A 26,104-nucleotide genomic window follows, 5' to 3' on the forward strand; every position below is an offset into this window, starting at 1 on the left:
CTCTCTCTCTCTCTCTCTCTCTCTCTCTCTCTCTCTCTCTTTCTCTCTCTCTCTCTCCCTTTCTCTCTCTTGAAAACAAACTAGAGCAAAAAAGGAGGAAACAGTCTTAAAGAAAACAGTAGCGTTCTGCAAAGACATTTAAACATGATTGATGCCTTCTAGTGCATCCATGAATGCTTTTTCAGTGCACAGCATGAAGATAGCAGTTCAAGAGACATTTAGGAGCCAAAAATTATCATATCCATGAACGTATCTTTAAAACAATAATAGAACATTGAAGACCTTATGCACAGAACCACTAGAAAATTTCTTTGATAGAAATTTGGTAGCTATGTAAATTAGGTGCACTTGTTCTCTCTCTTTCTCTCTCTCTCTCTCTCTCTCTCTCTCTCTCTCTCTCTCTCTCTCTCTCTCTCTTTGATAACAAAATCTTCAACAAAGAGGAAGGGTTTAATTGGGATTTCAGTTTGAGTGACTCCAGTTCATGGAGGGGAAGGAATGCTGAAGGACACAAGAGGCAACTTGTCTCCTGCATCCATAGTCAGTAAGAAGAGAACTAGAGTTAAGCTACTTCCTCTTTACCCAACCTGGAACTCTTGTCCACAGAAAGACACCACCTACATTCAAGGTGGATTTTTCCATCTCAACTATCATAATGGAGCAATCCATTCACAGACATTCCCAGAGGTTCATGTCCATGGTGCTTTCAAATTGTGTCAAGTTGACAATCAATAATGACAATTATATATCACATTAGTAATTAATATATAAACTAATAGACTCAACAATTCAAAGTACAGAAATAAAATCCTCTAGTGACTTAGTTTCAGAAAAGCCCTAAAGGAATAGAAGGGAATAGTTGGTAAACTACTTGCAGAAGCTTTTGGATTCCTTCAGTCTTTTGAAAACTGTTGAGAATACTTTAATGCATGATCAATATTAGGTTCAATTGCAGCTAACAGAAGTTTCTGCTTCTATCATATTAATGGCTAAAGAAAGAAGACAGGTTTATTCCTCTCACTGAAAAGTCTAGATAAATGGTCACTGAAGAGAAGTCCATGCCACTAAGTCAACAAACTGAGTTCCCTATAAAATGTACTTGTGGAAAGGGCAAAGGAAAGTGAAGTGATAGTATTCTAATTAAAATATCTAAATATTTAAAAAGCTAATAAGAATGACAAATCATATAAACCTTTATACAATACAAAGTATGAATTAGAGTTGAATTGTGAAAGATTTGTACTTGCTAATGCATGTAACAAAAATCAGTAAAAAAATAAGACCATGAATTTGAAAGAGAGAAAAGATGGGTATATGGAGTGCTTAGAGGAAGGAAATGAAAAAGGAAAATTATCTAGCTATATTATAATTTATAAATATAAATAATTTATAAATTATAGTTAGATAAATTTATCTAATTATATTATAATTTCAAAAGTAAAAAAATAAATTTTAAAATATTACAAGAATCAGAATGTACAGGCATGTAGCAGGAGGCTGCTTGTTCATTCATCGCTGCCCAGGTTCAAAATAACCACACAGAAACTGTGTTAATTATATCACTGCTTGGCTATTAGCTCAAGCTTCTTATTGGCTAACTCTTACATCTTAATTTAACCCATTGCTATTATTTTATATTTTACCATGAGACTCATGCCTACCGGCAAGGTTCTGACTTATCTATTCTTGGCAGTGGCTACATGGCTTCTCTCTGACTCTGCCTTCTTTCTCCCAGCATTCAGTTCAGTTTTCCCTGCCTGCCTCTATTCTGCCATGCTATAGAATCAAGGCAATTTCTTTATTAATCAGTAGTAATAACAGCACACAAAGGGGAATCCCACATCACAGGCAAACTATTCTTAAATACTTAATAAATAACAAAGAATAAATACACAGAATGGTGTTATTCCATAACTTAAATCTGGGCTCTTGAGGCCGAGGGTGGGATTCACATTCAGCTACAGGATAGCATGGACAATAACCTAGGAAAGGACTCTGAAACTTCCGCATATCTTATAGGCTGACATGTACTCAGAGTGTTGTCTCCAGGTAAACAAGATGGGATAAAAGTATTCTAACTGTCTTTATTCCAGATTAGAATTCCATTGCTTACTACCATAAAACAACCTACAGTCCTTGCTACAATGTTTTATAGATCTAATATCCTGAGTTCTTTTGTCAGTTGCCATCTGAACTGTGAATAAACACAGCAATGCAGGGAAGAGGCAAAAACAATATTACTATCAGTAAAAGCAAGATATTTTAGGGGCCTCAAACCATATTTAAAAGTAGCATTTAGTTCAACTTTGAAAGTATTGGTAGAAAAGTCAGCCATTTCCTGTTATCCCAGGTTTACATGGACCCCGTTATCCTACATAGGAAAGGAAATCAGTGTTTATTTCAGTACATGCTTCCTTGACTGCAGCACAAATGGACACTGCAGTCGGGGATGTCAATAAGTTTGCCCAGGTTGACAGGTCGGATTTCTTTTATTTTATTTTTAATTTCATTTTACATTCCAACCACAGTTCTATCCCCACATCACTTCCTTCTGGCCCCCTCACCTCTCCCTGCATCCACTCCTCCCAATAGGTAAGGGCTCCCATGGGGAGGCATCAAAGTCTGGCACATTAAGTTGAGGCAGAACCAAGCCTTTCCCTCTGCATTAAGGTTGATCATGGCATCCCACCATAGGGAATAGGCTCCAACAAGCTAACTTATGCACCAGGAATAGATCCTGGTCCTACTTCCAGGGCCCTCTTAGATAGTCCAATCTTCATTATTGTCTCCCATATATGAAGGGTCTAGTTCAGTCCCATGGCTATACAGATGTTGGTCTAGAGTTCATGATTTTCCACAAGCTTGGATTAAATCTCCCTGCAGATTTTTCCATCAAGATCTTGACTGCCTTGTTCATATATTCCCACCTCCCTCTCTTCCACTGGTTTCCAGAGCTTGGCGTGGTATTTGGTTGTGGATCTCTGCTTCGGATTCCATCAGTTACTGGATGAAGACTCTAAGATGATAGTTAGGGTATTCAACAATCTGATCACAGGAGAAGGCCAATTCAGGCACCCTCTCCTCTATGACTAGAAGTCTTAGCTGGTGCCATAGTATATTCTTGGGAATTTGCATAGCACCAGGTTTCTCCCTAACCCCATAGTGGCTCTCTATATAAAGATCTCTCTTTCATTGCTCTCTCCGCTCCACCATTATGTTCCCTCATGTTCAGACTCTGACCTTTAAACATGTTATTTCAGTACCAAACAGATTTGGCAAGTGTACAAACTAAATAGTTGCTAAATCCATATTGTGCTTCCAGCATGATCACATTAAACACAGCAAGAATTTCAGAATTATTTGCATGTCTGACTTAGCTCAATCTACAGCATGAAGCAGACTGTTCATCAAACTCACCCGTCAGACGAGATAATCTCTCTCTCTCTCTCTCTCTCTCTCTCTCTCTCTCTCTCTCTCTCTCTCTCTCTCTCTCTCTCTCTCTAAATCACACATTCAAACACACTAGCTTCTATAACCTAGACATTTTTCCACCCCACATCTAACATGTAGCATTTGCTTCATTCCTCAACTTTGTTACTCTGATCATATGCATTGATAAATCTGTATTTTTGTCTATCCCCTTTTCTCCTCAGTGACCTAGTCCTCTGGGACATGCTTTATGGGTTAAGCATTGTTTTGCCTATTCATAACTATGCTATTGAAAGCAAAGTAGGCACTTTATGGTCTTCATTCAGATGAAACATTTTATAGTATCTATATAGCTCCTGTCTTTTTTAAGTGAACTCCTCCCTAGCATTTCTCCTGATTATTCTCCTGTTGATTTGTATAAAGATAGGGACATGAAATACATCTTAGAAAACAGAAATCAGATAAGCCCAACTCATGTGATGAAGAAAGAGCACTGCTAAGGTGCTATTGATCCACAAATTGTCCCTTTCCATGGATGAAATATACATCCTTGAGTATGCAAGGATGCAATAGTATAGGACTGTTAACCTGGCTGACATTCTACTTAACATAGCCATTGTATAATAAGACAATATTATCTAGATACTTTATATTACTTGCCAGTGTTCTTGGGCAACTATGAAAAATCCAATAATGTGAGTGCAGTTAGATGCATTCTGTTTCAATGCAGAATACTTTGATTCTTTTGAATTTATTTACAAAATGCTATGTTTTTACTTACAGTCATTTACCTAATTATAAGTTTTGTAGATATTACATTCATTGTAAATAGATAATGTGTGTCTCTGCTGATCTTGATACACTTTATAAAATTTTGAACATAGAAAGTTTTCAACAATGTATATGAAATTAAAATATATTTTCAAGTTGAAGTGGCATGTAAAATATTATTTACAGTAATGAATTGTTATGTATGTGACATTCAGTCGAAAAAGTAGCATTTACTTTTGACTAACAACATTATATTTCATATTTTGAATACTTTGAAGGTCTAGCTCACAGTCAGATGTAGACTTGTGAATTCTAGTTTATATGGCAATCAAGTTACATCATCATAGACTCATGCAGCATTTTTTCCTAGTAGCATTTCATTCTCAGCCACTGTGAGAAATAAAAAAGCACACGTATCTAAGAATCAATAAATAATGAGCAAGCATTAAAGTGAAACAGCATTATAAAAGGACCTTAAGCTTCAGCGAGGCTCTGAGACTATAAGCATGATGACCTTACTGCTGCACTGAAAAGATGCCATTGATTTCTGACTATGATTAATGTGCCTTTTCAATAGCTACCTTTCGTTGACATTTATCCTGAAGTGTTTTGTCTTATTTTCCTTGTCGTATCACTTCTAAATCTAAAAATTCAACAGTGAAACGCTGCACTTGAAGCTTGGTTTTGTTTTGTTTTTTGTTAGTGTGAACATTTCAGCATTGTCTAAATGTATAAATTTCATCAACCTGCATATTTCTCTATGTACTCTAAAAGTCATGTCTGAAGGAAAATAGTAACATGGACACCTTGTCCTGATAGGAGGCCTGACAGCCACATAATGCTTTAAAAAAAAAAAAAAAAGAAGAAGAAGAAGCAGCCGATAGATAGCTGAGCCAAGCTGAAAATTGATCTGAGAGAGCAGGTAAATGATTCCGCAGTGTGTGATCCATGTTTGCCACTGTGCAGCACTCATTCAAACAAACAAAGTCTTACCATTATTTTGATATGTTCATAAATAAAAATAAAAGCAGAAAAATTAAATGTTTATTGCTAATTCTTAAAGTCTTTATTTCAAATCAAATAATGCTAATAAGTAAGTGCTAATAAATAAGAAAAACCTTGCTTCAGTTATGATTAGAAGTAAGCCCCAGGGACAGAAGAAGTTAGTTATGAATTCTTACATTTAGAAATGATAGACTCCCAGGATATAGAAAGAGAGCCCAATGGAGAAAGTGTTTACAAACATAAGAACCTGAGTTGAAATCTTTATCACAACATAAAAACCAGGCATGGAAATGTACATCTGTGACCCCAGTGCTGAGGGTGGTGGACCCACTCAGGGGGCTCCCTACCTCACCTAGTCCAGCAGAAATGGCAAACTCCAGGTTCAGTGAGAGATCTTGGCTCAAAACATAAGATGAAGGGTGATAAAGATATTTGATAATGAATTTTAGCTTCCACGGTCCCATGCAAAGGTGAAAAGTGAGTACAAACATACACACACAAATATACCACATACAGGAAGGGAGGGAAGGAGGGAGGGAGCGAGGGAGTGAGGGAAGGAATAAGAGAAAGAAATGAAGGAAGGAAGGAAGGAAGGAAGGAAGGAAGGAAGGAAGGAAGGAAGGAAGGAAAGAAAGAAAGAAAGAAAGAAAGAAAGAAAGAAAGAAAGAAAGAAAGAAAGAAGAAAGTAGAGAGGGAGGGAAGGACGGAGGGAGAGATAAAGGAAGGAAGGAAGGCTAAGAGGTTAGAAGCATTTACTCTTTTTTAGAACAGGGGGTTGGCCCCCATCACCCACTTCCAACTACTAACAAATAAATAAAGTAAATAACCCCAACTACAGGTCTTTTGGCCTCTGTAGGTACCCACATGTGTATGCATTTACATCCACCCAAACACACACACACACACACACACACACACACACCTACATAAACAAATAATAAATCTCTTAAAAGGTAAGAAGGGAAAGGGGAGACGCTTCCATGCAGTCACATTACATTCATTGAACAGGTTTTCAGGCTGGTGGGAGAAGGGCAATATCAGGCTAAGATATGAAAAGATAATTACAGGTGTGAACTACAAAAGGAAAGACTCAATGTAGCAACACATATCCAGAATAGGCATACTGTAATTAACATGTCCTCTATCTTTCTTTTCATTTAAATAGAAATGAATTCTGACTGCCACAGTTTTATATTTCAGATATGATCTCATCATCAGTTCCATCTGTTGGCATTGTCTGAACATCATAATGTTTGGAATTCAGAGACAAGGAGAACAGAACCTTAAAATGAAACTCCTGAAACCTGAGACTTGTGTGTCACCCACACACTGAATAAGTGTTCTCTTATAAGGGTTCACATTAAATTTTCCCTTTGAATCCTTCCAACTCTCTAGTCTAATCTTAAAACCTATAGAGGGAAAAAGCTAGGGGCAACAACTACAGAATGAGCTCACACTGCTGTTAAAGTCTTAAGGAGACTAGAAAGAATGTTTTATTTATGCCAAGCAATAAAGTTAAAACCCAAGTGGCTAACAGGCTCTTATTCTAACCAATCTTTGTTTAAGTGATTTTTTTTATCAGTTCTAAGAAACTTTTTCCTCTTTATCTCTCAAGTTATAACTCAAAACTGAGGACTGGGGAAACAGGCATAAAGACACTGTTGCAGATGATAGTCTCCTTCCACTCGTAGGATTATTTGGGTGAAGAACAGGGCAGAGAGCACCCCTTTTCCCCAGCAGCAATCCAGCACCTAACCAGTACCCCAGCTCCAACAACCTTACATTTTCTCAATCTTCTGGACCCAATTTAAAGGGCTTCTTCTCTGTTTACTCTTTTCTTATCTCATCTAGAAAGATTTCTCAAGCTATACTAGGGCCCAGAACTCCTGTCAGGACTGCTGCCATTGCACTTTGCATTTAAATATTTACTTGTTTACTTGTTTTATGTGTATGTCTGTCAGTATGCCTGCAAATGACCCAGGACAATTTGGAGGACTCCATTGTATCCTTCCACCATGTGACCTGGAACTAAACTTAGATCACTAGGCTTTGGTCGCAAGTACCATTACTTGTTGAGCCACGTCACCAGACTTTCCAGAAGTTTGGGGGGGGGGGGTTGTGGCAAGGTGTTTTGTAGTCCAAGGTGGCTGTAAACTCTTTCCTTATGTAGAGGAAGCTGAGCTTGAGTTCCTACTTCTATCGCTCAACTGTTACTATTATAGTTATGAGACACATGTGCATTTTCTATTGCACTTTAAGACTCTGGTCATATTTATGTTCATCTCCGCTAAGAGCTTATGAATCTGTGTTCTCAGTCCCTTACCTGTTGACAATTCACCTCATACATAGCCCACACTCTTCTTCTGCCAGGACAGGGAAAGCTTAATAAATAATTCCATCTGTGCATAATCTGTCAGAATTTTCAAATGAGACTGACAAAAATACAACCTCAATAAATACCATAGTACTGTTTTCTTGTACATCCTTTCTTTCATAGTTAAACAAAAACTCTGATAATACCCTGTTCAATAGAGAAAATTGAAACCATTATTCAAAACAAGTTATGTTTAGAGTATAAAGTAACAAATGGGTCCATTAAATTGTTATTGACTACAGGGAGTGGTACAGCGGGGTTGTTTTATCGCATCAAAAATATATCTAGAGCAATAGAATATTCTCCAATAAAGGGATTTTAAGATTTTTTTCTCAAGGTATACTTTTCATCTAATCAATAGCTTAAGATAGTTTGTTGTCCTGAGTAAAGAAAACAAGAAAAAAATTATTTTTAAATAAAGAGTCATATTGTCAAGATTCTAAATAATCTATGTGGGTGTTTTAAAATGTGAAAAATATTGATATGGATCCAGTCTCTACATAAGTTAAAAGTATAATTTTATGAACTGTTTTTTTCTCCCCAATAGGATATTCAATCCTTCAAGCTATTATGGAGAAAGCAGGACAGAATGGATGGCATGTCAGTGCGATATGTGTGGAAAATTTTAACGATGTCAGCTACAGGCAACTGCTAGAAGAGCTTGACAGAAGACAAGAGAAGAAGTTTGTGATAGACTGTGAGATAGAGAGGCTTCAGAACATTTTAGAACAAGTAAGTCTGGTTTTCATCGTATTACTCAGTTATACATTGGATAAAAATGTTGACCCATTCCAGATCTGTCTCCATACGGCTTCCAGTTCACAATATGAGAAACTGGAATTTCCCATGATTTGTCTCCAGGACAAAATGACATTTCTTTACTGCCACAGGCCATTTAAATCTTATGGGCAATTAAAGTTAGGAGTATGGCTATTCTACCTTGTAAAACTATAAACAGTAGAAGAACACTTAGTCGCTGGGAGTTCTTGGCCTTCATTAATATGAATTTTGGAGATTAGTGTCATCAAATGTTAGAGAATCTTAAAGGGCCTTTATATGGCTTTGAGAGTTAGTTGCATGAAAATTATCAAATAAATTTAAAAATAAAAGATGATTAGATAGAACATTCTATGTTGTGTTTCTATCAGATGTTTTAAATAAATGCTACAAGCCAATCATACATGATTTTTCAACTTTCCTTCAGAAGGGAGAATCTTTCAATAAAGATTCCAATAAATAGCTGTCAATTATATTTGAAGAGGGCAGGAAAAGATAAAAACTGAGCTATGTCATTGTATTAATTGGTATGAAAACACTATGCAAATATAGGTAGCATTTGCTTTCCTTGACCTGAACACAGTAATACTTTGAGGCAGCCTTCCACCACAATCGCAGTGCCTGTCTGCCATCTAGTGGCCTTGTGGAGGTTTGCTCATATTTATTCAAAATAAATTTGAATAGTATAACTCAGAGTTGATTAATTCATTGTGTATACTTTAACTGAAAAATTATGTTATTGGGTTTCGAATAGAAAACCTGTCAGTTTGGAATTCATTTACAACAAGCAGTCATTTTAGTATTTAATGATAAAACTTAAAGGCACAATGTATTTGCAATTTCTTCTTAACACCCACAAACTCTAGGTTTTGCATCTCTGGTTTTCACATATTAGCATGTCTATATTAGCATTTCATATATTAGCATTTCTGAATTGAGTGTCTCTGGCTGAGTATCACTAGTTTTCATAAATTAGTATTTGTTTCCATGTGTAGATTAGCAATTGGAAAAGCTTATCATAAAAGACATCTTGAATTTTTAAGCAATGAAACAACTCAGTGGTATAAAAGTGCTGTATGAGGAGCCTGCTTATTTACTCCGGGTCACTCAGCCCCGAAATAAAAAGAAACTGTATTAACTAAATTGCTGTTTGGCCCATTATCTCTAGCTTCTTTTTTTTAATTTTTTATTAAAAATTTCCGCCTCCTCCCCACCTCCGTTTTCCCTCCCCCTCCCCCCACTCCCCACGCCCCACTCCTCTCCCCCTCCCACTTCAGTCCGAAGAGCAGTCAGGGTTCCCTGCCCTCTGGGCAGTCCAGGGTCCTCCCTCCTCCATCCAGGTCTAAGAAGGTGAGCATCCTTATTGGCTAACTCTTACATCTTAATTTAACCCATCTTCATTAACCTGTGTATCGCTCGTGGCTATGGTTTACCAGTTAAAGTTCCAGCGTATGTCTCCGGTGGGGCTACATGACTTCTCTCTCCCAAGCCTACGTAAAATTTTTAAACACACTGTGTCTCGTTTAGTGATCTTTTACATCTGAATCTGTCCTATGTGTATCTGAAATCCTTTTCTGTCGAGAAGCACTGTTTAAAATGCTAAGCAGCTTGGTCTCAGAGGCCCTGAGTACTGGCTCCGCCTCTCTCAGGCTTTAAATATGGTGAAGGTAGTTCACTGCAGGCTTTGGGACCACTGGGTAGGAGCCATTCTCACCACCTCAACTCTGGGTAGCACTGTGCAGCATATAATCCCTTTTTATCTACGTGAAAGCCAAATCTGCCATGCAGCACACTTCACGGCCTCAAAATGTCTCTGTGTATGACATCAGGAATTCACCGTGCTCTCCAGCCTATGCACGCCTAGTAGACCTGATTCTGCTGCCTGCCCAGGTGGGAGTGCTGAGCTGTGGGCATGGACTCAGCTACTTTCCTCCTGACCCCAAGTGGGCATACAAGCACCCGGGACTGCAAAACCCATTCAAGTGCTATGTAGCCAAACCTCCTAAAAGAATAAGAGTTCCTACTGGCAACACAGCCCAGGAAGCTGCCTTTTCAAAACCTTATGACGTTTTTTTCTGCTACTGCTTAATCAGTAAAACCTCTCTTAAAGGAGCTATGGCATTAAGCTGTGCTACTCTTTTTTTTTTCTTTTTGTCCCTAGAATTCCTTCCCAAACTCTCAGGTTTTAAGTGAATTTTAGTTGGCCACATTGGTGCCAATTTGTAGTGGGCACTCCTTACAACATAAGAGTGATTGGCAATATGTCTACCTCTTTTTATCCCTTTGTAAAAGAAAATAATAACACTTCACTAAAGAAAGAATCTATCCTATTTTAGTGAACTATTAAACTAAGTCTACAAATCACTTACATTTACTACACATCAGCAACCCAGGTTAAAAAAAAATCATAATGAGCATTTGTGGAATTCCAAGGAAGCCTTCTCTATGACTTTCACAAGCACAGCAGTGACTACAGCTCCAATCCCACTCTCTCCCATCCACACCCACTGCCCCTGTCGGGAGAATTTGAGTATTTGACTCAGGATGAATTCTGCAGAACAGCCAATTCCAACAACTGCAGGGACTACCAGGTGCCTGTCAAAGGCTGAGTCTGAAGAGACCTTCCACTTAGCACCTGCACTTTAATGATCCAGGCTGGACAGATAAGTCAGTGCTCAAAACTGCTGATGTATTAGAGCCATAGCTGGTTTCTAAGAAGAAAATTGGCATTGCTGGGTACTGTGGATAAACTCTAAGCCTTAAATGACTCTGAAGAGACTGATCTTCTCCTCCTATTTCTTCTTCTGTTCCTCCTCTCCTTCCTTCTCCTTCTCTTTCTCCTTCTCTTTTTCTCCTCCTCCTGTTCTTCCTCCTCTTTTTTTTTTCTGTTAACATTTCAAAGAAATTAGAAACTTGATCATCGGGGACTGAAGAGATGGCTCAGAGGTTAAGAGCATTGCCTCCTCTTTAAAAGGTCCTGAGTTCAATTCCTAGCAACCATATGGTGGCTCACAACCATCTGTAATAAGGTCTGGTGCCCTCTTCTGGCCTGCAGGCATACACACAGACAGAATATTGTATACATAATCAATAAATCAATAAATATTTTTTTTAAAAGAAACTTGATCATCTACCATTCCTATTCATTTTTGCTAAAGTGTAGTTGATTTCTTTCCTATCAGGGCTACATATGTGGGAATAAATAACAAATTTGTGACTATAGCAGACATCTTATAAAGTCTATTCATAAAGGCCCACTATCCTGTAAGGAGATGTCTTCCTGCTTCTGTGATAATGATTGTTTCCTCTTGATGGAGGAGAGTCATCTGTCTATTGGTTAATAAAGAAACTGCCTTGACCCTTTAATAGGACAGAAAATTAGGTAGGCAGAGTAGACAGAACAGAATGCTGGGAGAAAGAAGCTGAGTCAGGCAGTCACCTTGATTCTCTGACCCCAGACAGATGTAGGCTAGAGTCCTTCCTGGTAAGACACCATCTCATGGTACTGCACAGATTATTAGAAATGGGTTAATCGAGATGTGAGAATTAGCCAATAAGAAGCTACAGATAACGGGCCAGGCAGTGTTTAAAAGAATACAGTTTCTGTGTAATTATTTCGGGAAATAAGCTAGCCATGCAGGAGCTGGGGCGGCCGGAACACAGCCCACCACTCCACTCACTACATTTTCCTGCAAGAAGCACTATGTCTGATGGGAAACAAGATTATTTCCTATTATCTGCTTTTCATAGTTCTAAAAAGAATCACTTGTAAGATGTCTTGTTTTAATTCTGTATTTTGCTTGGCACTGAGGCTTGAATCCAGGCTGTTCCTGAGTGTGTTTGGCAGGCTCTCGTATCACTTCTCCACTCTTGATTTCACTCTCAATCCTATCTTAACAGGAGAGAGCCAAATGCTACTAAGAATGCATGCAGTGCCCCATGTTAACAATAATCCTTGTTCATTAATTAAATAAACAACAGAAAATATTTCAGAAACTAAACTAAAGCGTTCTGTAAAACGTAATCCGTGAAAATTGACTAGAGAATGTGAAAGGAGAGGTGGGCCATGCTTGATAATTGATACAAAAATCATAGCCACACAGGAGAAATGAGCTCCAGCTCTCTGTCACACAGAAGGATGACTAGAGTTGATGGTATGTGTTGTATAGTGTGAAATAGATAGGACACAAAAAGAGCCTATCCTATTTGGGGAGTCTCTTGAATGTGCCCCTGAGCTGGCAATCTTATTAGATGATCTATGGCTTTTGAGAAAAATACTGTCAGTCCAAATGATATAGCTTCATATGTATCTTATAGATGATAAGTAGTTGATAGATACATGATAGATAGGTAGATAGATAGATGATAGATAGATAGATAGATAGATAGATAGATAGATAGATAGATAATAGATAGATAGAGAGAGAGAGAGAGAGAGATGTGCATGTTTATGTGTTCATGTATATGTGTACATACACATGTATGTATAAATAACTGAAGTTAAATATGAAATAATATAATTCCTTGAGACTTTTTTGAATCTCCTTACTGTAATTCATGGCTCCTCCCACCCTCTCCTTTTGTATTGACCTCTTTCATTCATCACCAATTAAAGCTCCCTCTCCATTTTTCCTAATTTTTATCATTTCTGTCTTTACATCACTTGTATTCTTCCTGTCTCCTTTCCTAGTCCCTATGCCCCATCTCATGGAATGGATTTTGAATGTCTCCTCAACGAAGAAATGAGAATGATAGTGATTGTGGATATCCTAAATAGCCTGAGTTTATAAACACACAATATAAGTGTGCTTGAATACCACTACTCAATTATGTATGCTTATGACATCAATAAAAGTTGTTTTGATAAAAATTTTAAAGTAGAAAAGAAAAACAAATACTAAATAGGCTTGATTAAAAGAATGTCTTTGAAAGGTTGCCCTCTTTTAGAAGAATCACACAATGGAAATTAAAGGAACATCTTCTGAAATTTCTATAAAAACCAGCAGACCTTATGATGGCTTGTTTTGATGTCATTGCTTCTTTCACATTTTCATTTGTATCAGTTTGCAAACCCCTAGTGAAAATAGATTACATTATCATTTCAAAATATATTTATGGGTGATGGGTGTAAGGAACATTTTCTCTTCTGCACTCATGTCCCAAACTTTTAATGTCATGAACTAATTTGTGCTTATAAATGTATTTGCGATTTAAACTGATAGTTAGATGTAGATTCTGAACATTTCTAAACATTAGCATCAGAATTGTAAAGGAAGCCTAGGCTTGAGGATATCTCTGTGCTGACACAAATCTCTGAGATCCAGTCTGCCTCAGCAGCTGAGCTGAGCCAGGAACCAGTCAGTCAGATCCTTCCAGGAGGGTGCAGCACCAAACTGTGCACAGTTAAGCTGCTTTGCCAGTTACTTTGGCTCTGATCCATATATGCCATCTGACTGGGTTGAACTTCCAGAGACCTTTGAAACTTCTTCTAGTTCCTCACAACAGCCTGATTCAAGACTTTAGTGGAAGGCAAATTAAGAGCTTTAAGTTTGCTGTAATTTTGTCTTTTGGACAAGAACAAATCTGTGAAAAGCAATTAGTTTAAGCTATTGTCAACTGTTCTAAATGAAGTAACAGAAAAATTATGTATTTACATAACACTGACTATGCCACTTAAGGCACTAGGAATATAACAAAACATTAAATTGAGCTTATTGCCACTTACTTGAACCAGCTCCAATCAAATAAATTGAATTGTTTTTCTTTTCTGAATTCAAAGAATACATTGACCCACAAAAGTAAAACAAAAACAAATAACAGGGATAAGAAAAAAAAAAATCCTAGAACCAACCAAAAATTGGACGGGTTCTCAGTAAGGAACACATGCTGTTCTTACACAGGACCCAAGTCCACTTCCCTGCACAGTCAATAAAGCTAGACTTGATAAATTGTCTTCATATCAATCTAGGTGTTTATCCTAGGAGCCTTTCATATTATTTTCATACACATTTGTTGTTTTATAACCCCAAACACTATACTAGTGCAACCCTGAAGTGTCCAACTGCCACCCCATGTCCTTCTTTAACCCAGTGGTCAAAAATGAACAAACAAAAACCATGGAATTTGATCTTAACTATATTTTAGACATTAAAATCTGTCTCTGATGAGGATGGAAAGATAGTTCAACTATTAAAAGTGCTGGCTGCTCTTGCAGAGGAACAGAGTTCAGTTCCCTGCACCCACATGGTGGCTCACAACTGTCTATTGTTCCAGGTCAATGGGATCTTGTAGCAGACTTTCTTTCGGGCCACTGACCAGTTCCTAAATCATGACATGGAGACTTAGGATTAGTTTTGAATGCTTGGACTTATCTTATGTTCATTTCTAGATAGCTCTTATAACTTAACCTGTTTCTCTTCATCTACAATTTTCCTCTGGGCTTTTTACCTTTCTTTCCCTCTATATGCCCTATTCCATCTAGTTGGCTGGTGCCTGCATGGTTGTCTAGCCCTGGGCATCTCCCTTTCTCCCTTGTTCTTCCCTCTATCTTCTCTTTCTTTTCTCCTATTTATTCTGTCTGGCTGCCAGCCCTGCCTATTCATGCCTAACTATCAGCTATGATTAGACCAATCAGGTACCTTAGACAGGAAAGGTAAAACAAATTCAACATATCTTTACATAATTAAACAGATGCAACATAAATGAATATAACACATCTTTGCCTAGTTAAAATAATATTCCACAACAAAATATGATAACCTCTTTTGGTCTCAGTAGGGATCCAGACACAGACAATTGTAAACAAAGACTAAAAAGAGTAAATTATTTATTTTTTTAGTTAAAAAAAGGTCTCATCAAACTCATACTGCAGTCTCAGTAATCATCTGACATTTTCCTCCATGGAATGTTCAGAGAACTATGGTTAGAACTGTACTCTGACTGTTTCTGAAACCCTTTTATCAGGATGCTCAACTTTGACACTTGGGATCAGACAAAACAGATTATACCATTTTAAAGCGTAGATGTGTTTTCATTCTTTCAAAGATCGTTAAAAATGTTTCAAGGATATTTTTGTTATGTTTTTCTTTGTTTATTAGAAAATTCAGAGTTTACTGCTTAACTTTTCTCTTCCTCTCTTTACATAAACTGCATTGAGATGATCTCAAAACACCCTGCTTTCTCTAAATAAAAATAATTAACAGAATTGTATAGGTCATGTGTTTGATAGTAAAGCACTATGTAAATTTACACACTGAGTACAGACTAAACCAGGTACAGAGTAGAACCTCATAGCCTTTCCTCTATAATTATTAATTCTACAAATATCTGTTGAATGATCTCTGTCTCTCCGTCAGTCTCTCTCTCTTATGTATTGGTGTGTGTGTGCGCGTGTGTACAGGACCTGAAGTGCCAAGTAATGTAGATATATTTTCTATTAATATTGGTAATTTTATGTATTTAACTAAATATCTTTTATATTTAGTGCTTTGTGGAGGGAAACGGGTGGGTGTGCTAGCTTGTGCAACATGATACACAAGTCAGAGGACAGTTTCCAGTATGTTTTATTTTTCTACCATGTGGGTCCTGGGCATTAGACTCTGGTTGTCACACTTGGCGGTAAGAATCTTTACCTGATGAGCCATCTAGCTAACCTACTTCTGGGTTTGTCTGGGGTTTCTGTTTGTTTCTTTGTTTTATATGTATAAATACACCAACTCCTGCATTAACCTGTGGAAGACAGAGATCAGCACCAATGTCTTCCTTGGTCAAACTCCACCTCACTGGCCAACAAGCTGTGGAAACTTCCCTGTCTCTGTGGACCCTGACACCCAGCACTGGTGTGACAGGTCCCTGTCCCTGCACCTGGTTTGTATATGGGTGATCAGGACATAACTCATGTCTTCCTTGTGCTTGCTCAGCAAGCACATCACCAACAGAATTGTCTCCTCAGCATTGTAGATAAATAACTTTTAAATCAAAACCATTTGCTAAACAAGAGGCTTGCCCAGATAGAGACCCTATCTCCCCTTAAAGGAAATGAATAAGATTCTATGAAGAACTTCCAGGGAGAGAAAATTAACTTATACACAGCTTTGCCCTTCCTTCCCTATCTTCCCTTTTTTTCCTTCCTTTCCTTTTCTTCTTTCCCTATCTTCCCTTCTTCCCTTTTTTTCTTTTCTCCCTGCCCCATCTTCCCTTGTTTCCCTAACTTCCCATCCTTCCTTTCCTTCTTTCCCCATTTTCCATCATTTCTTTCCTTTCCTTCCTTCTCTATTTTCCCTTCCTTCCTTTCCTATCTTCCTTTCATTCCCTTCCTTCCCCTCCTTCCTTTCCTTTCCTTCCCCTCCTTCCTTTCCTTTCCTTTCCTTTCCTTTCCTTTCTACCCTACCTTTTCTTCTTCTTTTCCTTGCTTTCTTTCCCCTCCTTCCCTAACTTCCCTCTCTTCTTTCCTTCCTTCCTTCCTTCCTTCCTTCCTTCCTTCCTTCCTTCCTTTCCTTCCCTCCCTCCTCTTCCTTTCTTTCCTTTCCTTTCTTCCCTATCTTCCCTTCCTTCCCTTTCTTCCTTATCTTCCCTTCCTGACAAGAATTATTCCAAGTTAGGAATTTCTATAACCTTAATGTCATCTCCAAGAAAAAAAAGAAAATTCAAGACACATACATAACACAGAAATATATATGTTCTGTTAAAAGGGCGGTCCAGGAATCATATTCTCCACTTCCCCCTAGAGCTGTTCTCATGCATCACAGCCTCATTTTTCTTTGTCTGGGTACTTTATTTTCTTCTATTTGTATAGTCTATGCCATGACTTAAAATCCTGGTATGTCCTAAAGAGGTTGTAGTTTCAACTGCCTGTATTTGTGTGTTAATGAAACTAAAGTAAATCAAAGCTGTGTTTTTTAAGTATAATGTTTTGAAGCATCTTGAGAATCAATACCCAAGGATATTTAGGGAAATATTAGCAAGTTCTCATGGTACTTTCTAGTGTGCAGCACCAGTACAGTCTCAGCACACAGCCAGTGAGGGGTTTACCATTTCTCCATGCCACTGACTTTTCTGAAAGAGGGTAGCATCTGAGGGAGGACTTCCCACCTAATTTATAAGATCACATTAAAGGACAACCCAGAATCATTCCAATTTAAGTAGGCAATCATGTGTCTTTAGCTGGGGACATTACCTGACACAGCAGTCAGAGCAGCACACTGATAGTTTGAGGTAATGTACAGACCCTTCATAGAATCACTTCTGGGTGCTTTATTAACAATCACTACTTAAAGACTTACATAAAGTTTGACTGTGAGGACAAATCTTTACTCACTTTATGAATTAAAATGAATGTACTAATGCTTTAGAAAATTATACTAACTTTAACTTTTTAATATAGTATTTTTATTCATTTAGTACTTCTGTCATGCATACAATGAATTTTGATCATATAATGCCGCCCTCCTTCCTGACTGCTCACAGATCCATGTAACAGGCTTTCTTTTAGCTACCAAACAGTTCCCAAATCATGACAAAAAGACTTGTTACTAATTATGAATGTTAGGCTTTATCTTAGCTCTTGTTTTATAGATAATGTTTCCCATTATCTATGTTTTACCGTGCTGCTTTTTCCCTTTCTTTCATTCTGTATATCTTACTTTCTTGTTTCCTCCATGTCTCGCTTTCTGATGGCTACCTGGCTTCTGGCCATGGGCTTCTCCTTCTTTCTCCCTAATTTTCTCTTTTGTCTTATTCTCCTCCCAAATCTAGATTACTGTTTTTATTTAATTCTCTCTACCCGCCAGCCCCACCTATCCTTCCTCTACCTAGCTACTAGTCATTAAGCTTTTTATTTGACCAATCTTGTGCCTTAGGCAGGCAAGATAAAACTACAGCCATCTTTACATAATTAAACAAATGCAGCATAAACAAAAGCGACACACCTTTACACGACTAAACAAATGAAGCAGAAGCAAATGCACACATCTTTGCCAGTTAAAGTAATAGTCCACAACAGATCCATCTCCCTCCCCTAACACCCTAAGTTTCTTGTCCTTTAAAAAAATAACTCACCAAGTCCAGTGTGTGCTTATCATACACTCATGGATATAGGGCCCTCCACTGGAGCTTCATCCACTTACCAAAGACTTGACCTGTTCAGGAGCTCTTAACTGCAGATAACCCCTCAGCTGGAGTGGGGGCCTGTGAGCTTCTGCCTCCTCCATTCTAGAAAGCTGACTGGCTTGATCTTGTTTTTTGTCAGAAACCACAGATGCTGAGTTCTTTAGTACAGCAGCCTTATCTTGTCCAGAAGGCACTGTGTCAGTCTGGTCCTCCCTACATTCTGGTTCTTATAATCATCCTGCCCCCTTTTAGGAATGGTACCTTAGCCTGTGGGGGAGAAGCTATGATACAAATATCCCATTTGTGGGCGAGCACACCGCAGACACTATTCTCTGAATTTCAGCCAGTTTTAAGTTTCTGCATTAGCTGATTTGTCCACTTGCACAAACCTCTCAGGTGAGATCTGAGTCTGTAGTTATAGAGACATGAATTTTCAAGTCATAAAGAAGGAATTAGAAGTTATATTAATGACAATTTGCTCATAACAATTTCAGACATAAACATCATGACATGACTTATTTATATACATATTCATGTTTTTACAACTAAATTATTTGACCAGCATCATTAATATTTCCAAAGAAGTAAGTATTTGCTAAAACAGAAGCAAGAAAGAGCAATTTCATGGTTCAAATTCGTCATCTCTCTTAAGCATATGTTACTGAAAAGGCAAACTCCTGTGACAGTGACAGTCAATATAGCCGGTGCATCCTTCCTAATCTGTTTTTTAGAACTCAAAGCAGACACTTCATAAGTAGTATTTATGTAATCACATCACCTATTAACTTTCAGGGGACCCCACTTCTTTACCACTACTTCTCCTTGTCATTATTTTTAAACAAAATATTCTTTACTTTGGTAAAACCCCAAGTTTGACATTGTTCATTTGATACAGTTCTTTAAAATTTTAAGTAACAAAGTTTAGAGTGTGTTTACATAGGGCACTATTCCTGTTTTTTGGAGTATGAGCTGTACTTTTTTCATGAAAAAATTTCCATCTTGGGTACATTCTTGTTAACATGTTTGCCCCATATAGGGAAGGGATGAAGAGGCTTCCCTATAGTGTGTGCAGTGTGTCTGCTTTATCAAGAAAAAGGACTTGGCTCAGAAAATGTTGTGATCTCTCTATAACATCTTTAGGCAGGTATCTTCAGACAGCTGCTCTCTACAGCCCTCTCTTCCCTAAATGTCAGTGCTCACCACACTCTGCGAGATCTTTTCTTCCAGGATTTCCTTCCTCTCTGTTTCCTGTGGTCTGATGAGTCTTCAACTTTTAAAAGTACACAGCATATGGTTGTAGTTCTTTGCTAACAATCTAGAATTTACTGTTTTTCTGTGGAGTGACCAGGACCAAGTTTCTAGTGGCTCTGCATACTGTATCAGTAATATGTTTATGTCTTAAATGGATGTTTTTGAATACTGGCAGGGTTCTCTGACTGCAATAACAAGGAAATCACAGCCTGACTGTATAAGAATGCAAAGGCAGGGTTGGTCTGAGACTTAAAGGGAGTTCAAAGACGCTTGTATAACCATAGCAGAGGAAGACATAGTGAACCAGAAAGAGATATAGAATTGGTTGCTGATGGCCTCAGCTGGTTCTAGAGGCAGGAATCTGTTAAGCAGACTCTGTTCAAGTGCATGAACTTTCCTACCTAAGTGACCATTAACAAGTATTCCTTATTGATGCCTTTGGCCCTGACTATAACTGAGATTTCCAGAATATTAAATCATCTTGTCTTTCTCAGTCCATGTTCAATCACTCAATCTTACCCAATGTGACAACTCAGTAAATGTCCCCTGTGCTGGTTGGTCCTTTGTGAACTTGACATTAGCTACAGTTGTCAGTTGAGAAAATAACTTGTCATATTGGCCTGTAGAAAATCTGTTGGGCAATTTCTTTATGTTTTCATTGTCTTTATTGAGCTGTACATTTTTCTCTGCTTCCCTCCCTTTATCCTCTCTCCTGGGACCCCCCCCCAATGCTTTCAATTTACTCAGGAGACTTTGTCTTTCCTTCCAATTTAGATCCATATATGTCTCTCTTAGGGTCCTTTTGTTGTCTAGGTTCTCTGGGGCTGTGGATTGTAGGGAGGCTGGTTTTTCTTTATTGTATGTCTAAAAGCCACTTATAAGTGACTACATATTATATTTGTCTTTATAAGTCTGGATTACCTCACTCAATGTGTTTTTTTCCTAGTTCTATCCTTTTGCTAGGAAATTTCAAGATGTCATTATTTTTTACCACTGAGTAGTACTCCATTGTGTAAATGTACCTCTTTTTCTTTATTCATTCTTAGCTTGAGGGGCATCTAGGTTATTTCAAGGTTCTGGATTATGAATAATACTACTATGAACATAGTTGAGCACATGTCCTTGTGGTATGGCTGAGATTCCTTTGGGTATTTACCTAAAAGTGGTATTGCTGGGTCTTGGGGTACCTTGTTTTCTAATTTTCTGAGAAATTACCATACTGATTTCCAAGGTAACTGTACACATTTTCACTCCCACCAGCAATGGAGGAGTGTTCCACTTGCCCCTCATCCTTTCAGCATAAGCTGTCATCAGTGTTTTTGATATTGGCTGTTCTGACAGGTGTAAGGTGGAATCTCAGAGTTGTTTTGATTTGTAGTTCTCTAATGGCAAAAGATGTTGAGCATTTCCTTTGGTGTCTTTCAGCCATTTGAAATTCATCTGTTGAGAGTTTCTTGTTTAGGTCTGTACTCAATTTTTTTATTGGATTATTTGTTCTTTTCATGTCAAGTTTTTGAGTTCTTTCTATATTATGAAGATCAGTCCTCTGTCTGATGTGCAGTTGGTGAAGATTTGACTGCAGCATTTTCTTTATTAATAGTTGATGTGGGAATAAATAGGCCATTGGTGGTGGTGTTATCCTCGGTCAGGTGGCCCTGAGTTATGTAAGAAAGCTGGTTGAGCAAACCATGGAAAGCAAGCCAGTTATATAAGTAACCAATGTTCTGGCACATACTCTGCTTCAGTTCCTATCTCAAGGTTCATGCTTTGAGTTACTGTTTTGGCTTCCTTGATGCTACATTGTAACCTCTAAATCACCCCAACATGCTTTTGATTTGAACTAGGATATCCTCTTGCTGACTTTTCTTTATAATTCTGCCAGTGTTTTGTTTTTCTTTGCCTTTGTGGCAAGCTTTCCAAAGGAAATTTGAATTGATGAATAAGTTATAGGGTAGATATATTGAACCGATTTAAAATGTCAAATTCTATATAAAACGTCATACATTTATAGCTGTACATAAAGAAAACCTTCAGTGGATAAGAACAAAAGATGACTATGATAAAGAGAGGTAAGGTATGAGGTTGATATGGATGGAATTCAGTGCTCACCCAGACAGAGAAACTTTATGATCAGTCATCACAAGTGTAAGCACAGATCCTATGTAAAGTCAGAACACTGTCAACAACACAGTCAACATGGAGTACAAAAATATGTGCCGACTACTCAAGGCAAGCACTGAGTATTTTGTCTTGGCCTGGGCTTAGTATATTAATGGAGCCATCTTGCCTAAGTGTTATCACAGCCTTAATCATGAAGATTAAATTTTGAATTTGTACAACACATAGTGTTTTGAAAATCTAGAATCTGAGAAAAATGTATAAGTGGCCACATGCAAATGCCTTTTGGGGAGAGGGGTGATATCTTAAGGGATATTGCCTGAAAATTTTTCAAAATTGAAGATCAGTCTTCATAGTCAGAAAGTTTGAACCTTGTCCCTAGTCCCTGTTTTTAATTTATTATCTGCAAATATGCCTAGGCCTAAAGTTTAAGAGGGGACAGATGAAAATTCCTTAGGTAAAAAGGGTCCAGACAGAGAAAATGTGAAGTTCTTGTATAAAAAGCACTTTGGATACTGCATAAAGAGCTGATATCTTCATCACATCATAAGGGTTCAGAGGAGAGGTCAGGAGTCTGTGTTCAGGATGTAAAATAAATAAATAAGTTTAATTAATAATAAAAGTAACAGATGCTCCTTTGAACAGAGTAGAAGTTAAATACATCTCTTAAATAAATCAAGAGGCTAAATATTATGTGTTCCCTAACAGACAAGCAGAGTAAGTTGAGGTTTAAGTGTAGAAATATGCATTGAATCCACTGGCTTAAATTATTTTTGTGGTAGGGGTTAGAAGCAATTTGTCAATGAATTACCTCCACTTAATCTTTTTCTTTAGAAATTTGTTGTCTTTATGAGAATGCATATATTTCTTAAAAATAAAACAACTGAAAATATTTTTTTAAAAAGAGTTTCAGAGTCATCTTTCTAAGTACAGAACCATGAAACCAGCACTGAGTTTGTCCCTGACTAACACGAGCGCCTTGAGAGTAATCATCTCCACCTGCTTTCTCTGGTGCTCACTGAAATTTGTCTGTTGCCACCTAAGAAGGAGATGAAGCAGTTCCCTCTGCTTGTTGATACATGTGTAATCATAAAATTCCATTCATTGATATTCCTGTGTTTTATTTCACCTCTTTGATATTCCTTCTCAAAGAGTAAATTCTCTGAACCAGAATTATTCTGTTTCTTTTCTAATAATGTAGTCTCCTCTTAGGAAATTATAATATTCTAGCTTTTCCCAAAGGGTAGGAAAAAATATTTGTAATTAATAAAGTATAAATGAACTAAAATAATTGTTTTATTTTAGCCTATATTTTAATGTGGTCTGTGAGTTCACTTGATTAGTGTTCCACTTGTGTAAGTCAAATGAAGTTGTTTTCCCATCACATTTCTATAGAAAAAGATGCTGCAGGTGTTAATTAATTTTTATTTTGTGCCTGCATGGCAAACATGTGGATGTCAGACACTAACTTGTGCTGTTCTTTCTCTACTTCCACAAAGTATGCCCGGGGAATCAAATTCAATTAGTCAGGCTTGGTTAAACACTTTTACCAAGGATCCATCTCACCAGTCCTAGTTAAATTTGTATTTATTAAGAACTTCATGCATGACTGGAATGTGTTTAGATCAAATTCATACTCATTCTCACACTCTCTCCCCTCCAAATCCTCTTATACTGCCATCACCCCTTCCCCCATTTTCATGTACTCTTTCAATGTTTTAAGTAATGTGTTATTAAAGTTGAATTGATTTTCTGTCATTCCTTGTATTAATAGATTGTGAGTGTTGGAAAACATGTCAAAGGCTACCATTATATCATCGCAAATTTGGTAAGAAATCTTGTTTTTCTACATTTATACTACGAATTGAAGTATTCAGAATTGTGTCTTAAAATAATGCTCTAATCAATGGTTAGACTATTCACTGTACTTCAAGCTGTTATTACAATAATCACTATATTTTAATAATCTAAATGATTCGAAATAATAATCATGTTTTAATTCAGTATGCACCTGATGCAGATTTTATTGGATCTGCCAGGGAAACATTTAAAAGTAACTATAATGTTGGCTTTACCATGATATCACTTGTCAAATTAAATACTGGCTTTTTCACTGTCTAAATGATAAACGCTACTTTACAGATGCATATATTTTTCAATTTTCATAAATACAAGCTATAATGACTAATTACACAAATAGTTTGAATGGAAATAATATGTTTTTAAACTGTACCAGTCTTTCAACTCACATAGAGATGGATAACAAACAACATGGAATGATCTGATTGCATGCGCTAGACATGTCTTTGTATAGTTTCAAACAAGGCTTTCTGAGTACTTCTAATTAACCCACCAGTTTGGGAAAATCGGCTATGGAAGATCGCCGCTTTCTTTTTATTACAGGGAAGTTTCATCTTTGTCTTAGTTAGGGTCTTATTGCTGTGAAGTAACACTATGACAACTCTTGGAAAGGAGATGAAACTGGCTTACAATTCAGAGGTTTAGTCAATTATCATCATGGCAAGAAGTATGACAGCATACAGACAGACATAGTGCCTGAGAGATAACTGAGAGTTATATATCTGGGTCTCAAGCAGCAGGAAGTGACAGTGACACACTGGCCAGGCTTCAAATTCAGAGACCTAAAAACCTATCCACTATTAACACATTTCCTCCAACAAGGCGTATGGAGGCCATTTGTATTCAAACTACCACAATCTTAGACCTTGATTCCCAATGTGGCTTATCCTAGGGAAGACAATGATACTTTCATGTTTTTTCTATCATCTCCCATCACATATTTCTTTGATGAGAGCCTTATTCTTGAAGGAAGAAGGAAACTAGTAAAGGGTAGAGACTAAGTCCTGATACTTTTCTACATGTTGAGTGTGCCATTGCATGTTCAGAGAGAGACATCCAGTTTAGTGACCTGGATATCAACACAGAGTTGACACAATATAATGCAGCAGTGCATTATGAAAATTATCATATTGTATTACTTAACTAAAATAAAATGTTGTGATAAAAGGATTGTTATAGCAATATCACAAAATATGCTTCCTCTTTTTATTTTATTAGCCCCCAATTTATGTGTCTCATCTTTCTGTAAGAGTACAAATATTTATGCAAATATATTTTGTCTTTAATCAATGTAACATAAAGCCTATGGTCAGGTGCATCTCTCTTTTTATTGAAATTATATGATAAGATTGTAATTAATTACTGCAAATGGGCAGTTTTGACATCTATTCTTTCTAAACAATGAATTCAGAGAGGAAAATCAATATGTTATAAACTATTATAGAAATGAGTGGTTTACACCTCCCAATGGATCTCAGAGCCTGCCTCAAACAGCTTTAGCAGGTGGTAGAGTATTTACACTAAAGTTTCAACATATGAAATAGAAAACTGTCTCTTTGAAACAGAAGCATCATACACACTAAAAATAGCTAGCTTTTATCATGATTAGAGCAGTGACATGTACCCAGCTGTTATAATATGCAACATTAATATGGATTCTCTTGGCATTCATTCATTCATATAGGATAACTAGCTTTAGTTCTTTCAGCTACCCCTCAACCATCTCTTATGAAGTATACATACATGATTCCCAAATGTAAAATTTGTTCAGAATCCAAATAAAATTTTGTATTAAATTACAAGTTAATGTTAAATACTAATTTTACTGAAATTAGAGATGATATAGGGAACTGGAGATGTAGTTCAGTTAGGAGAGAGATTGCCTAGAATGAACACAGCCCTGGGTTCTATCTTGAGCACTGCATAAATCAATGTGGTGGTGCTGCAGGCCTGTAATTCTAGAATTCAGGGATATAATCAACAGGATCAGAAGTTCAAGGCTACTCTAGGCTACACAGCAAGGTGGAGATGAACATACACTAAAATAGGAACAGGATAAGGATGTGTTAGCATACTACTTTTATTATATTATAATATTATAACATGGGACTTATCAAGAGTAGTTTGCTAAAAAGGAGGAGGGGGGAAGGGTGGGAGGAGGAGAAGGGAAATGGGAGGCTGGGAGGAGGCGGAAAATTTTTTTTTCCTTTTCTCAATAAAAAAAAATCATTCTTGGAAAAAAAAGAAAAAAAGAAATAAAAGTTATCCAAAATGAAAAAAGAGGGTTTGCTATAGAAATATCATAAAGAATTTCTTAAAATAAATATGGGCTAAAATATGAGTTCAGCGAGTATATAGTCCACAAGGTCAATAAATAAACATCTATTGTATTTATAATATGATAATAATCTT

General features: G+C 37.2%; 1 protein-coding gene across 3 annotated transcripts in view; it reads left to right on the top strand.

The window, feature by feature from the left end:
* Gria4 (glutamate ionotropic receptor AMPA type subunit 4) overlaps positions 1-26,104 on the top strand; it is a 403,578-nt gene that overhangs the window by 291,903 nt on the left and 85,571 nt on the right. For all 3 annotated transcript variants that reach the window (XM_050127542.1, XM_050127540.1, XM_050127541.1), the window contains exons 5-6: positions 8,127-8,311; positions 23,607-23,660. In XM_050127542.1, coding sequence (XP_049983499.1) covers positions 8,127-8,311; positions 23,607-23,660 — 239 coding nt within the window. The remainder of the gene's footprint in view (positions 1-8,126; positions 8,312-23,606; positions 23,661-26,104) is intronic.

This window comes from Alexandromys fortis, unplaced genomic scaffold (genome assembly GCF_014885135.2).
Source record: "Alexandromys fortis isolate MF-2015 unplaced genomic scaffold, M_Fortis_MF-2015_v1.1 scaffold_255, whole genome shotgun sequence".
Taxonomy (NCBI): domain Eukaryota; kingdom Metazoa; phylum Chordata; class Mammalia; order Rodentia; family Cricetidae; genus Alexandromys; species Alexandromys fortis.